The sequence below is a fragment of the Aphelocoma coerulescens genome, chromosome 3 (genome assembly GCF_041296385.1).
Source record: "Aphelocoma coerulescens isolate FSJ_1873_10779 chromosome 3, UR_Acoe_1.0, whole genome shotgun sequence".
Taxonomy (NCBI): Eukaryota; Metazoa; Chordata; class Aves; order Passeriformes; family Corvidae; genus Aphelocoma; species Aphelocoma coerulescens.
The window spans coordinates 3031788-3044020 of record NC_091016.1 but is presented as its reverse complement, the minus strand read 5'-3'; the positions used below and the strand labels follow the sequence as shown (position 1 = coordinate 3044020).

The 12233-nt window shown below is 45.6% G+C and overlaps 1 protein-coding gene across 5 annotated transcripts in view; it reads left to right on the top strand.

Annotated features, from left to right (window-relative positions):
* Positions 1-959: 959 nt before the first annotated feature.
* The window catches only part of RTN4 (reticulon 4), a 40619-nt gene continuing 29345 nt past the window's right edge, over positions 960-12233 (top strand). For 2 of the 5 annotated variants that reach the window (XM_069008828.1, XM_069008827.1), the window contains exon 1: positions 960-1506. In XM_069008828.1, the coding sequence (XP_068864929.1) occupies positions 1056-1506 (451 nt within the window). In that variant the 5' untranslated portion in view covers positions 960-1055. Of the gene's footprint in view, positions 1507-8858; positions 9022-12233 lie in introns of those variants that run through there. The other 3 variants (XM_069008830.1, XM_069008829.1, XM_069008831.1) reach the window with 2 other exon arrangements.

Sequence of the window (12233 nt, the reverse complement as noted above, 5' to 3'; positions counted from 1 at the left end):
CCCCTTTCCTCATTCCTTTGTTTTTTCCTTTTTACTTTCATTTTTCTCCTTTTTTCTTTTCCTTTCCATACTTTCCCCCAGAAGATTCACAATTTAAATTCATACTCTAAAGACATGATGAGATCTACTCGCAGTGCCTTACACTAACACGGGTGGTTAAACAAGTTTGTCTCTTCTGACAATGTCTCCTCTCTGGGTTTTTGTTGTTGTTTTTTTTTTTTTTTTTTTTTTGGTTGGTTTTGGTTGTTGTTTTTTTTTTTTTTTTCTCAGACACGGGAAGGTTTTTGCATCATGTTTTGGTTAAAACTTCCATTCCCATCGGAGGAAGGCGCTGGCTGACTCGGCTTTCCGCCCCAGGGGGATGTGCCTGCGGTGATCGGCGCGATGCCCAAGGAACAGGAGCGGGACGACGCCTCAGCCTTCCCCGGCCCCGCAGTGCGGCGGCGCCCGGGATGCCGCGGGATCCTTCGGTCACATCCAGGGTGAGAGAAGCCGGGCCAGGGGGGATCGGTGCCCTGCACCATCCGTACCCAGGAGCCCAGCCATCCCCTTCCCTTTCTGGAAAGCGCTGAGGGTTTCTGGCCGCTGTTTAAAACAAACAAACAAACAAAAAAAAAAAAAAAGAGAGAAAATGGTACTACTCCTGGCAGAGGAAAGCGGTGAATGATGACACGCACTCTCAGGCTGTCTGTCACGGGGGGATGGAGGGTCCCCGGGCCGTGCTCCCTTTCCTTTCCCGCCCCACCCGCGTTCTCCGCGCTGAACTTTACCCGACTTCTCAGCCCCGCTCTGCCAGCCCTCGGGCCCGCCCCCTCTGATGCATATTCATGAGGGACCGCGCCCGGGGCCGCCTCTCATTGGCTGCTCCTTGCCCGCTCCCGCTCCCATTGGCCGGCGCCGCCGCCGCTCCGGGCGTTGGGCGGGGCGGCCGCACCCGCGCCTCGCGGGCGGTGACTCACTGGGCGTGGAGTGCGGGTCCCGCAGCGGCGGCGGCAGCGCAGCCCGCGCCTCCCCCCGCACCCGCACCGCTCATTGTTCCGCCCGCTCCAGGCACCATGGACGAGCTGGACCAGTCGCCCCTGGTCTCCTCCTCCTCCGGGCCAGCCCGGCCGCAGCAGCCACAGTTTAACTACCAGTTTGTGCTCGACGACGAGAAGGAGGAGGAGGAGGAGGAGGAAGAAGAGGAAGACGAGGACGAAGACTTCGACGAGCAGCTGGAGGTGATGGAGAGGAAGCCCGCCGCGGCTCCCGCCGCAGCCCCTCAGGAGCGGCCGCCGCAGCTGCTGGACCTCGGCGCCCCCGCCGAGCCGCCCCGCCCCGCCGCTCCGGAGCCGCCGCAGCCCGACTGGAGCCCCCGGGGAGCCGTGTCCTCTTCCTCCTCCTCCGCCACCACGCCGTCCCCCGCGCAGGAGCAGCCGGCCCCCGCCCGGCCCGCGCAGCCCCAGCCGCCCAAGGCTGAGCCTGCCGTCGCCCCCCGGAGAAGAGGGTCCTCCTCCGGCTCAGCTGGTGAGTGCTCCCGCCCCAGGCCCGGGGAGGGCGGCGGCCGGCCGGCGGAGCCTTCGCCCGAGCCACTCCGGTTCTCGAGCCCTGCTGCCCCGCCGGGAGGTTCCCTTTGTCTGCCGGCCCTCGACCGCCTCCTGCGGCATCCCTCCCTCCCCTCAGCCGCTCTCGGGCGCGGCCCCGCTGCCCGCGGCCCCGCTGCAGCTCATGCGGGAGAAAGGGCTCCCCCTCCCCTTTATTTTTTTTTTTCCTGAATTTTTTTAATTGTAATTTCTTCTTTTTCCCTCCTCTTCCCGTCTGGGTTATGCTAATGGCGGGAGGGGGAAGCGCCGCCCCGGCCGCCGCCTCGCACATGGGCCGCCCGGGGGCGAGGCCGCCGCCGCCGCCTGGCAACGGCCGCGTCGCGGGGGGAGCGGGGGGCGAGCCCGGGCTACCGGCCGAGCCCCGAAGGACCGGCCGTGTGCGGGGTACCGGCTGAACCTCGCGGGGACGGCCCTGCCCGCGGCACCGGCCGAGCCCCGAGGGAGCGGCCGCGGGGTCCGCGCGGCTCCGGCCGGTTCTCCCCCGACGCAGAGCCCGCCCCTCGCCGCATTGTCCCGGGCACGGTTCCCCCCGGGGCGGCCCGGCACTGCGGGTTTGGGCGTGGGAGCGCGGGGGAGGAGGGCAGCATAAGATACTTGTAATCTTACTCATGTTTAACACAGCGCCTGGAGGGAGGGGCGAGGCGAGGGACTGCGGAGTCGCCAGCCGTCCACCTGGCCAGCACAGCCCTGCGGCCCGCGGCCTGCGTGGGGACGCCGCGCCCCGACCGTGGACTGCGGGGCTGAGCCCTGGAGAGGGAACCGCTGACCTAGGGAGGAATGTGTGGTAGCACAAAGGGCGACCAGGCTGCTCGCTATTCTAGGTGTGGCAGTCCTGGAGAAGAATGTCAACCTCGCGTCCTGGATGGCCGCGGCTTAGCCACGGCTGTCACCTGGGGCTTCTCCAAGGCGTCGCCCCGTGATGTGGGGGTTCGCTGGAGTCCAGGCTGTGGAGCGGAGGGCGTGTCACCCCCCAACAATTGCTTGTGCTGCCTGAGTGCCAGAGCCCTTCTCAGGTCTAATCCGGGAGCTGACCCGCATGACTAATGCCTTGCATGCAGATTGCGAGTGTGCTTTGGCTCCACTTCTCCTTAATTCAAAGTGCAAGAGCTGACTTGAGGCCACTAAAACAGTGAAAAGGAACAAATTCAAGTGCCTTGAGATCGTCATGGTGTGTGCTTATCTTCATTGCTCTTGTGGTGTTGGTATGTTGTAAAGATGCAGGATTTCAATAATAACTAAACAGGATGAGGGGGCATGATACTCAAGATCCAATAAAAAAAAGCATCTGGAACAATGATTTTTTTAAAAAGCCTGTTAAAACATGAATTTAGTTTTGTCAGGGGAAGTTTCACAATGCATTTTATTTACATGTGTGACAGGACTTGTGCTGTTGTCTTTCATGAAGCCTACTTTGTTTTGTTCCTCTGGAAGCTCTCTGTGTTGCAATATGCCAAGGAAATTAATTTTTTTTTGTTTCCACCATTTGGAGTACAGATGATGACAAAAGCTTGCAACAGACTGAAGAGGAGGGATTCTATATGATGGATGAACAGAATTTTTCCTAGGCATGTTCTATGACTGGAGCTCTGGTTTAAATAGAACTGAATGGAAGAAATAGGATCTACCAAATCATGTTGCTTTGAAAAGGAGGGATGAAAGTGTTTTCTGGAAGTGATTTGGTTTTTTTTCTCTCTGACCTCTGAAGGATAAGGCAAAAAGAGCACAGTAATTCCTGAAATAGTTCTCTGTTAAGAGACCTATCTGTGAGAATTGCGTAGTATAGCTGAGAAGTGGCATCAAAGAGTTATTTTAGTTTGTCAGTGATGATTAATTTAGGGCTCTGAAGTAAGGACTGGTATCTGGGGGAGGCCTGGTTTCCAAAGACAAGGTGTTGTAACACAATGCTCATCTAATGATGAGTTGAAATATTAGAAGCTCTGTACTTGAAACTCCTAGATGAGAGCAAATTAATGTTGATAAAAGCATTGCCAGGTTATCTAATGAGTACTTTGGCCTTCTCAGGTACAGGAGCATCATGTTAAATATCCATTTAAGCATCAAATATTTGTTAGTTTTGCATTTAGCAGTGGGTGTTAAAACTGTCTGGGTCAAGACATTTGGCTTGGCTTCAAGTGAGTTCACTCTGTCATGCTGGAAGAGTGGCAAAATGAATTTGCTGGCTGCAACTGGTGGTGGGGTGACCATGGCAGGGACAGCCACATGGCCCTGTGGTTTGCTCTCTGCAGAGTTGTGGTTTCACTTACTTTGAGCTCTGCTGTTTGAATTTAAGGTATAACTGAAGACTTACAGTTCACAGTCTAGAAATTTTGAAAAAAAAATCTCTTTGTATTTGAAATCTAATGCTTTGATTTATGGGGATTTGAGGCAAATAACTTTGAAATTCTGTTTCCAAGTGGAGGAGAGTAAGGCCTGTAGCAAGTATGCAGAGAATAGTAGGGTTTCTTTTATCTGCAACAATTGGCTGCCGTGCTGCCTTTTGTCAGGGGAACAATAGCAAAAATGTATTGCCTACTTGATGGCCCATTGAAATGTATTTTATGTATATATGGAGGTGTTTTTTTAAAAAAAACCCCTTTGTAATTGCTATTAGTTACACACTTAAGAGTATCCAGTATCATTGTGACATAATTATATGTAATGCAAGTCTCTGGCAGGGTAACAGCAGCCTACCTTCTGAAGAGCTAATATAAATATTTGCAGGAGGAGAAAACAAGCAGGAGCTCTGTAGTCGAACTTGGGTTCTCCTGAATAATTTCTGGGGTTGTGGTACTTGCTGTTTTGTGAGTAGCAGAAACTGCAGTTCTGGAGGGATTACTGCTTAAATCTTTTGATTACTTGAATTTACATAGGGTGCAAAAAAAAGTTAGTTTGAGGTAGTTGTATATGGCCAAAGTAATACCCCCCTCTTTTCTGGCTAGCTGCCCAAAGTAAGAATAACCAGTGTACTATGATGAGTAGATACCACTTTCCTTCTTTGAGTCCTACATCCTGCAGCAAAAGGAGGGTCATATATCACTTTCCTGGAAGAGACTGTTGTGTTTTGAAGTTAAACTGCACTTACCAGAAGCCTGTATACAAAATCCACCAGACTGGCCCTAGGCCAGCATGCAGAGAGAATAAAGATGTTTCCTTGTGTGTCCATTGCCTTCAGCTGACCTGGGTTAAATACCTATGCAAATGTTGTGAAGGGCCAGTTTATTAATTAGTCTTGCTTTTCCATTTGATTATGTAGGATTTTTTCTTTAAGTCATCCATGTTGAGGAGAGGTTTCAGGAAGGTTTGCCAGACAGTGTCAAGCAGAGGTCAGCAGAGCTGCCCGGAGCTGTCCCTGGCCAGGCTGAGCCCAGCCGCAGGAGGTGCTGAATAAATGCAGATCTATACATGCTTCTGCTCACCCCAGCGAGTGAACCTTTTACCCTGCACATCCTGCATTTGCATTTTATACAAATTCTAAACCAGCATATTTGCTCTGCAGATTCTTTCTGCTTCTGTGTCTGCATGGGCTCCTCTAGAGGAGTTGTGTGCATTTTAAGGACAGGATGCAGCAGGACTTGGAAAAAACAGAGCTGTCCTTGAATACTACCACTGGTGACTTTCATTTGCACCCTTCATTTATTAAAATATGTACCTACTGATATTCAGTGTTTCTCTGAGATGCAAGACCCTTTCTCTTCCCTAGTACAGTCAGCACAGCCCTAAGGGAGGTGTTCATAACCTGGGTTATCTAACTTAGAACATAATTTTCTTTCTGTTGTAAAGAGGAGACTAATGGGCAATTTAACTGGTATAGTAAACCTTCATTTTTGTATTTCATGTTCCCATCTTGGTGAGTTCAGCCAAGGATCATTTTATTCAGTGTTATTCATTGTCATGTGCAGTGTCTAGCACTGCGGCCTGCGTCTGTAACTGAGCTGGTGTAAGAGTCTCAGAAGCCAAACAGCTCTGTCTTCTGTTAACCAGGAGTGTGTGCAAGGGTAGTCCTGCCACGTTTGATGGTATGTTTGCTTTGTGTGTGTATCCCTTGACTTGCTTTCCAGGATAAAACCACACAGCTTCCACCTACCCTATAATGATGTAGCCCTCAGGGAAGTTTTGAATTGCACTGGGAGTTTTCCCCTTGGAGATGAAATCCTACAAACCACAAGTGAGGAGACAGTGAAGAGCCACTGTTTGCTCTCTTCCCCGTCCTCCCAGCCTGTACTTAAGGAAGCTTGGAGCATGGCTGTGGAGTGACCACTGTCTTGTCTACCTTGTTGCATCATCACTGGGTGGTCACAGAACCTCTTTCTTATCTCACAGATAACCACAAACAGCTGCACTTGTGGAAGTTGAGGGGAGTGTTCAGGCTTCCCAGTCAGAGGTTTTCTCAAAGTTGCTGGGAAAGTGGATGTTGTTTTCATTTTCCTTCCTCTTCCTCCAGTGCCCAGGATTTTGGAGAGCACTCAGTCTGGGAATCTGGCTACTTAGCAGGAGGCATTTATGCATCAGTCTTCTTAACCCTGGAGCCCAGTGTTCCCATGCTGCTGGAATTCTGGGGGCTCTGGTTCGAGGCTTTGTCTGCCCGCTTCCATGTCCATTCTGCCACACCCAGCTTCTTGATGGCTCTCCTCATATCTGCCTGGCCTTTGTGTGCTGGGCAGGAACAAAGGGTGGTTAACCTTCAACTGGAGCACTTGGTGTGCTGGAGTTATATTTCTTTATTTTCTGTTAATATTTTGACAGAAGCGTCTTTTGTGTATGTGTGTGCTGGCAGGTTTCTATAGTAACTATGAAACTCAGATAGAAAAATTAGCAAAGCATAGTTCCATCTGAAAATGTCCTTCAGGTTCTAGTTTGGAGGCAGTAGTTCTTGGTCTTTTATTGGCTAGAAAATGGAAAGCAACTTGGAGCTTACAGGTAAATTATCTTGAGATAGTCAGAAACGCTTATGCATGAAGTAGGAGGAAAATTGTGTAACTGAAGCTGCTTTAGAAATGAAAGAAAAAAAAGAGCTATTATTGCCAAGCAAAAATAGCAAACTGTGAGACCTCCGTAGAAAAGTAATGTTTTCATGCAGGTTTTTTAAAAATTTTTTTGTTTATGATCTAAAATAGAAATTGTTCCTGTGTATGCTTTGGAAACACTGTATAATGTTATCTATTTATTCTGCAGTTTCAGTTTTTAGGGCAGCACAGGACAGCCAGCACTGAGATCCTGCACTCCAGACAGATGACACATGCTTGGTGGATGGCTTTCCTAATTGGTCTTTCCATCAATAAGAACTATTACAACAGCAATAAAATAATGGCCTTATTAATATTCACAAAGTCTGAGAAAATCAAATTATCTCAGTAGAATGTTTTTTATCTTTCAAATGGAAATAATCAATCTGCTGCCAACTGTAGCTGTCAAAATATGAAGATTTTAAGTTAGGTTAGATTTTATGGTTTTAAATTACTGCTTTTCCCCATGATTTTAATGGGTTTGTCTCAATTTGTTGCTTTCTGATGTATAAAGAAAAAGTACTTTTAATTTTATCTCCCTTCTCTATGTAGAAGTATTAGAAATACCAGTGTGACCCTCCCTGGTTTTGCTGGGAGACTTGCTTTGTGTCTGAGAAAATACTCTCAGCTTCTACTGGCAGCTTTTTAATGAACAGGGCAATCATGTCATCAACTTCATCAGCTAGGGAGAATATGTTAGTTAAGATGTCTTCAAATAAGACTCAAGACTGAGATAAATATAAACTTTCCTGTTGCCAGTTAAAAATGTTCTCAGTCTGTTAAAATCCTCCTGCTTATCCAGTCAGCACTAGTTTGTGACAGTTTTCCTTGAACTCTGCTGTCCCCTCTTTTCTGACAGGAGAGAAAATTCCTTAATGCCTGTTGTTCTGCATCCCCTGTGTGTGGCAAGGAAACCAGTGCCAAGGAAAACAGATGAAAGAGCATGTGTGAGGCCTTGCAAAGCAGGTTGTAGCTGCAGAGCAGAAAGGAACAAGCAGAAGAAAAATGTCACTGGTGGCAGAGAGGCTCCTTCTTTCATGGGCTTCAGCCAGGTCTGCCTGGTGGTGCCTTCAGCCTGCTTAGAGGGATGGATTTAGAGTGCTTTAAACCCAAGTTTTCCTTAAAAGATCACACTGTTAGACAAGAAAATGGATTTTCCCTGTCTGTGTATTGTGGCTTAAATGACAAAAAAATCAGATGGTTGGGCAAAACCTTTATTGACCAAAAATCTGTTGTAGAGCTGTTGATACCTGATCCCCTTGGTTTTCAGGAGGACATCAAGACTCTGAATCTTCACACTGCTTTTTCCCTTTAATTAAAAGATATTCTACAGATACTAATGGCTACAACGAATCCATGTTCTTGCTCCCTGTTTTTCATATCTTATACATCAGACATCTTATGCACCAATTTGTTTTTATTTTGCAGACTGTAAGCTCTTATGTCAGAGGCTTGTCACACAAGGTAATGTGTTGGGAAGAGATGCCAAAAGAAATCAGTAGCATCTCGTCTCCATTCTTTAAAGATTATTTTAGCTAATAAATACATTCTTCTGCAATGATAAGGTTGCTCATCTAAATACTGCTTAATTTGTTTAATTGTGGGGAAAGCAGGGAAAAATCCATCTGTACAAATCAGTGAAAGGGAATCTTATGATTGGTATAATCTCTAAAATTAAATTGGATAATGTCTGCATAATGATAGGATTTGCATGGCTCTTTAGACCTCCTGCCTTTGAATAAGTTCTGATGTAATTACTGTATTTTTCTGCTTTGTGGCACTGCCAGAACTCAAATTTCTTTTTGTTAATTCAACGTATGGTTAAAGAGTCTGGGTCTTAAGGAAAAGTTACTTAGTTTTTAGAGGAATTATCTAGCATTTTTTTGGTTACAAGTGTTGCCAAAGACTGAGTACTTGGCTTCAAAGCCATGTCTAGCTGGACACATGTGTTTGCAGTTGGCTAGATGTTTCTTTCTGCTGCTCTTTAATCGAATGGATTGAAACAGTATAAATTGGTGACTGTAAATGCTGAGTCCGGGAATGTTCATATCTTAGATTGTTCTAAATTAATTGTTAGTTTTGCTATTAAATACATTTGATTTCTATATTAAATGTAGTTGTGATTATGAAGTGGGTATTTCAGGCCATCAGAGATAGGTTGTGAACAGTTGGGATTAATTGTGGCCACCTGACTTCAATAAAGGGAGGCTTTACCCAGCACCTGATGCTAATTTGGGTAATAAAGCAGAATTTCTGTGACTGGGCAGTTGGGAGCATTGAGGGGAAGGTACAGTCAAGGTGTGTGCTAGTCATGCTGTGCCATTTACTCCTCCCTGAGCTTCGGTTGTGCTCAGGAGCAGAACAGTTTTCTCTTTGTTCCTGAGAGGATTTAATTTCCTCGTGGTGAGCTCCTGCGGATTACTGGCCTGGGATAGGTACGTGCATCCTGTTTCTGGGAATTCTGTGTGTACGTGGTGGGAAAGTAGTGAAAAATTTCTTTGGAGCTGAGCTGTGAGACTTTTTTCTTTGCTTAGTTTTAGTAACAAAAGATGCCAGATAAAATCCTGTCCCTGCTCTGAGGGGATGGGGTGACACTAAGTGGATGAGGGACTTTTAGCAGACAAACCACTCTCGGAAATGCTTTGGATCCTGGCCTGGTGTTACTGATCAAAATGGTTGCAAGAGATGAGAGTGGCAGTTGTGTCTGAAGTATTTAATGGCCTTTTAAAAACACCCTCGTGGTGGGTTCTTACTTTGGCAGTGTGGGAATTGGAACAGGGAGCAGCATTGATAGAGCCATGTCTCTTCCTTGTGTCCCTCTGTTCGTGCTTAGGTTGGCACTTGGGTATTGCAGGGAAGTGGAACTGCCTTCTTTTCACTCGAGAGCTGATCAAAAAAAGAAGAAATGGCACATAGCTCACCTCTGTCCTGGTCCTTTACAGCCCCTGTGTTGCTGGGCAGCTTTTTTTAAAAGAGGAGATGCTGCAAAATTGGACCATATAAAAATGATATGGAAGAAAGCTTGCCTAAATCAGTTTGGGTATAGATTTCTGCTTACACAACAAGAAAACGTTACTTGCTGGAGACCTGCTTGCAGAAACAGACTATTTAAAATGCTTGTTTTGGACTTGATTTCTTTATGCATTTCAAGTAGTGCAGGACAACTCTCCCTGCAGGTGATGCATGATTCCACTTTGCAGTGATTGCCATGAAATGACCTACAGCTAAGGGTTGTTAATGATCAAAGGTCTTGGCTCCTTTTGTGATCCCAGCTGTGATGACCTCAGAGTGTCCAAAATGGAGCTCCTTTTTCCCCTTAAATCTTCAACAATCCAGTTGAAGCAGTTTGCACGCTTTTCTCCCAAGATTTCCAAATAGTTTCCTAAACTGGAAACTTCTCTGTGAAAACTTACACGTATAACTAAAAAGAGCCAAATGAGAAAAACGAATTTTGCTGTGGCTCTGCAGCCTGATCTAATGATGTGAAAAGGTGCTATTAATAGTTAATGTTCTTAATCTCGAATGGTTTAAATATTTGGCGAAATCCCGTATTTAGAACAATCACATCATAACAGGAGATGATTTAAATGGAGTTTGTGTAGGTAGCTGCTTTTCTCAGGAAATTCTTGTGAAGTTGTGTGCCCTTGTTTTGTACTGCAGTAGGAAATTAGGCATCCAAGAACTTGAAATAATTAACTTTTAAATGGCCAGATGTGTTGCGAAACAGCTTGAGATAGAAATGCTGCTGGGGCAGCCTCCACTGTGGGCACATGAACAACTTGATGCATTGAAGGAACAATTCCTCTTTCATATCTGTCCTAGAGGGGTTGCTGCAAATGGAACTTTTACAGGATGTGTGAGTCATGTCACAGATGCCATTCCTTGGAGTATTAATTTTACCCTGTTTTCCTTTATTGTTAAATATTTGTGTTAACAGGAGAGGCCTTTCACAATGTCCCCCTGCGGGAGGTCTGTAAGGTAAATGCAGTCCCTGGCCTGTTAGTTTGGTGCTTGCTCATTTCCTAAGCTTGCAAAGGTGAAGTGGATTCTTAAAGACTCCATTTTTGCTAATTTTGTTTTAAGAATAGCACGCATTTTATAGCAAACTAATCCAGGAAGTGGTTTGTGAGTTCAGAAGGCTGAAACTCCCATCTAGCAGCCTAATGCAGTCTCCTGCCAAAGCTAAACTGGGCATCAGGTGAAGTTTACTCAGTATTTTTGCAGGTTTTTTTCTGTTTTAATGCTGAGCTTGTGCACAAAAATAAGGAGAGCAGCAGAACAATAAAGGCACTTTACCACAGTCCTGCTGCTGCTGATTGGAAGGAGGCACATGGGAGCAGATGGAAGGGTCGTTCACTTACACAAATCCAGTGATGAGGGATGGGAATTGTTCTGGCTCAGTTCTTATTTTCTCCGAATAGCCTGATGTCTTCTGCTTTCCTTTGGCAAGTCTGTTTTGTGGGAAGAAAAAAGGCTTTTTTCTCATAAATTGCTTTGCTTGGAATTGTCAGTTCACCACTTTTTCATTTTAAATGTTTTTCTCTTTTTCTCTGGAAATCTTTGCAGATAACTTTCATTTCATTAGTTGTATAAGAAATCTCTCTCCATTTATTTCTCTCCTTTTTATCTGAAATGTTGATATTTAAATGTTAACTTTTATGCTGGTGATGTCAGCATCTTGTGGCATCAGCAGTTAGTGGGAAATCAGCAAAAATTGAAATGAGGGTTTAAAATTACACATCTTTGTCACACTGGTGTCAGGGTTCTTTATTTTTAAACAAAACTGAAATCTGATTCTCATTGGGAGATGTTGTTTTAGCTGAAATCATAATGCAGTTTTGAAGTATGAGACTTCATGCTAATGAAAGAAGCTATGGGGCTATTTGTGGGTGATTTGTCTTTTGGTTTTGGAGGGGTTTTTAGGGACTATTTAATTTGCGAAAATCCAAGGTAAAATTTAGTGAATGTTTAAAAACAGGAATGCAGTCAGACAGGCTGAGTCTCTAAAGTTCTCTAAAAGCCATCAGCTGGAGTGCCTCAGTAACTCATATAAAGTGGTACCACTCATAAGTAAGAGGTCAGCCTTTGTCTTGGCTGCAATGCTGAAAGTACTTTACTAACTTGCATCATTATGGATTTTTGGCAGAAAAAATTTGGAGTAAAAACTTTTCATGGAGATTGTGTTCATTTTGAGGTCTCATTCTTCTGTGTTTCATGAAACAAAATCTGTCTGCTGATAGAAGTGTTTATTGAGCAGTTCTTACTGTAGGAGTTTTTAGTTATGATTTGTAAAAAGTGAAGATCACTGAGATTTTTTTCTGTACTTATTTGGGTGGAGCTTTGCTGTAGTGAAACTCACTTTGTAGGTCAGTTAAGGTGTTTTGAATATCTACTTTTGCTTGACAATAATCTTGCTTAGAGCTCGATGTATTCTGAAGTTTTTTTACTTGGTTCTGTTGTACTGCTTGGTTGTGTTTGTTTTTGTCACCTAATTTCTGCCACTGAGATGCAAATAGGAGAAGCCACCCCTGGTGATGGATCCTAGAAGTGTCCTACTTACCCACAGAGCTGTGTTTCTGAGAGGTTTCTACCTCCACATGGGACGTGGGGATTCTTCAGCAGTGTCACGGCTGGAAGAAATCCTTTT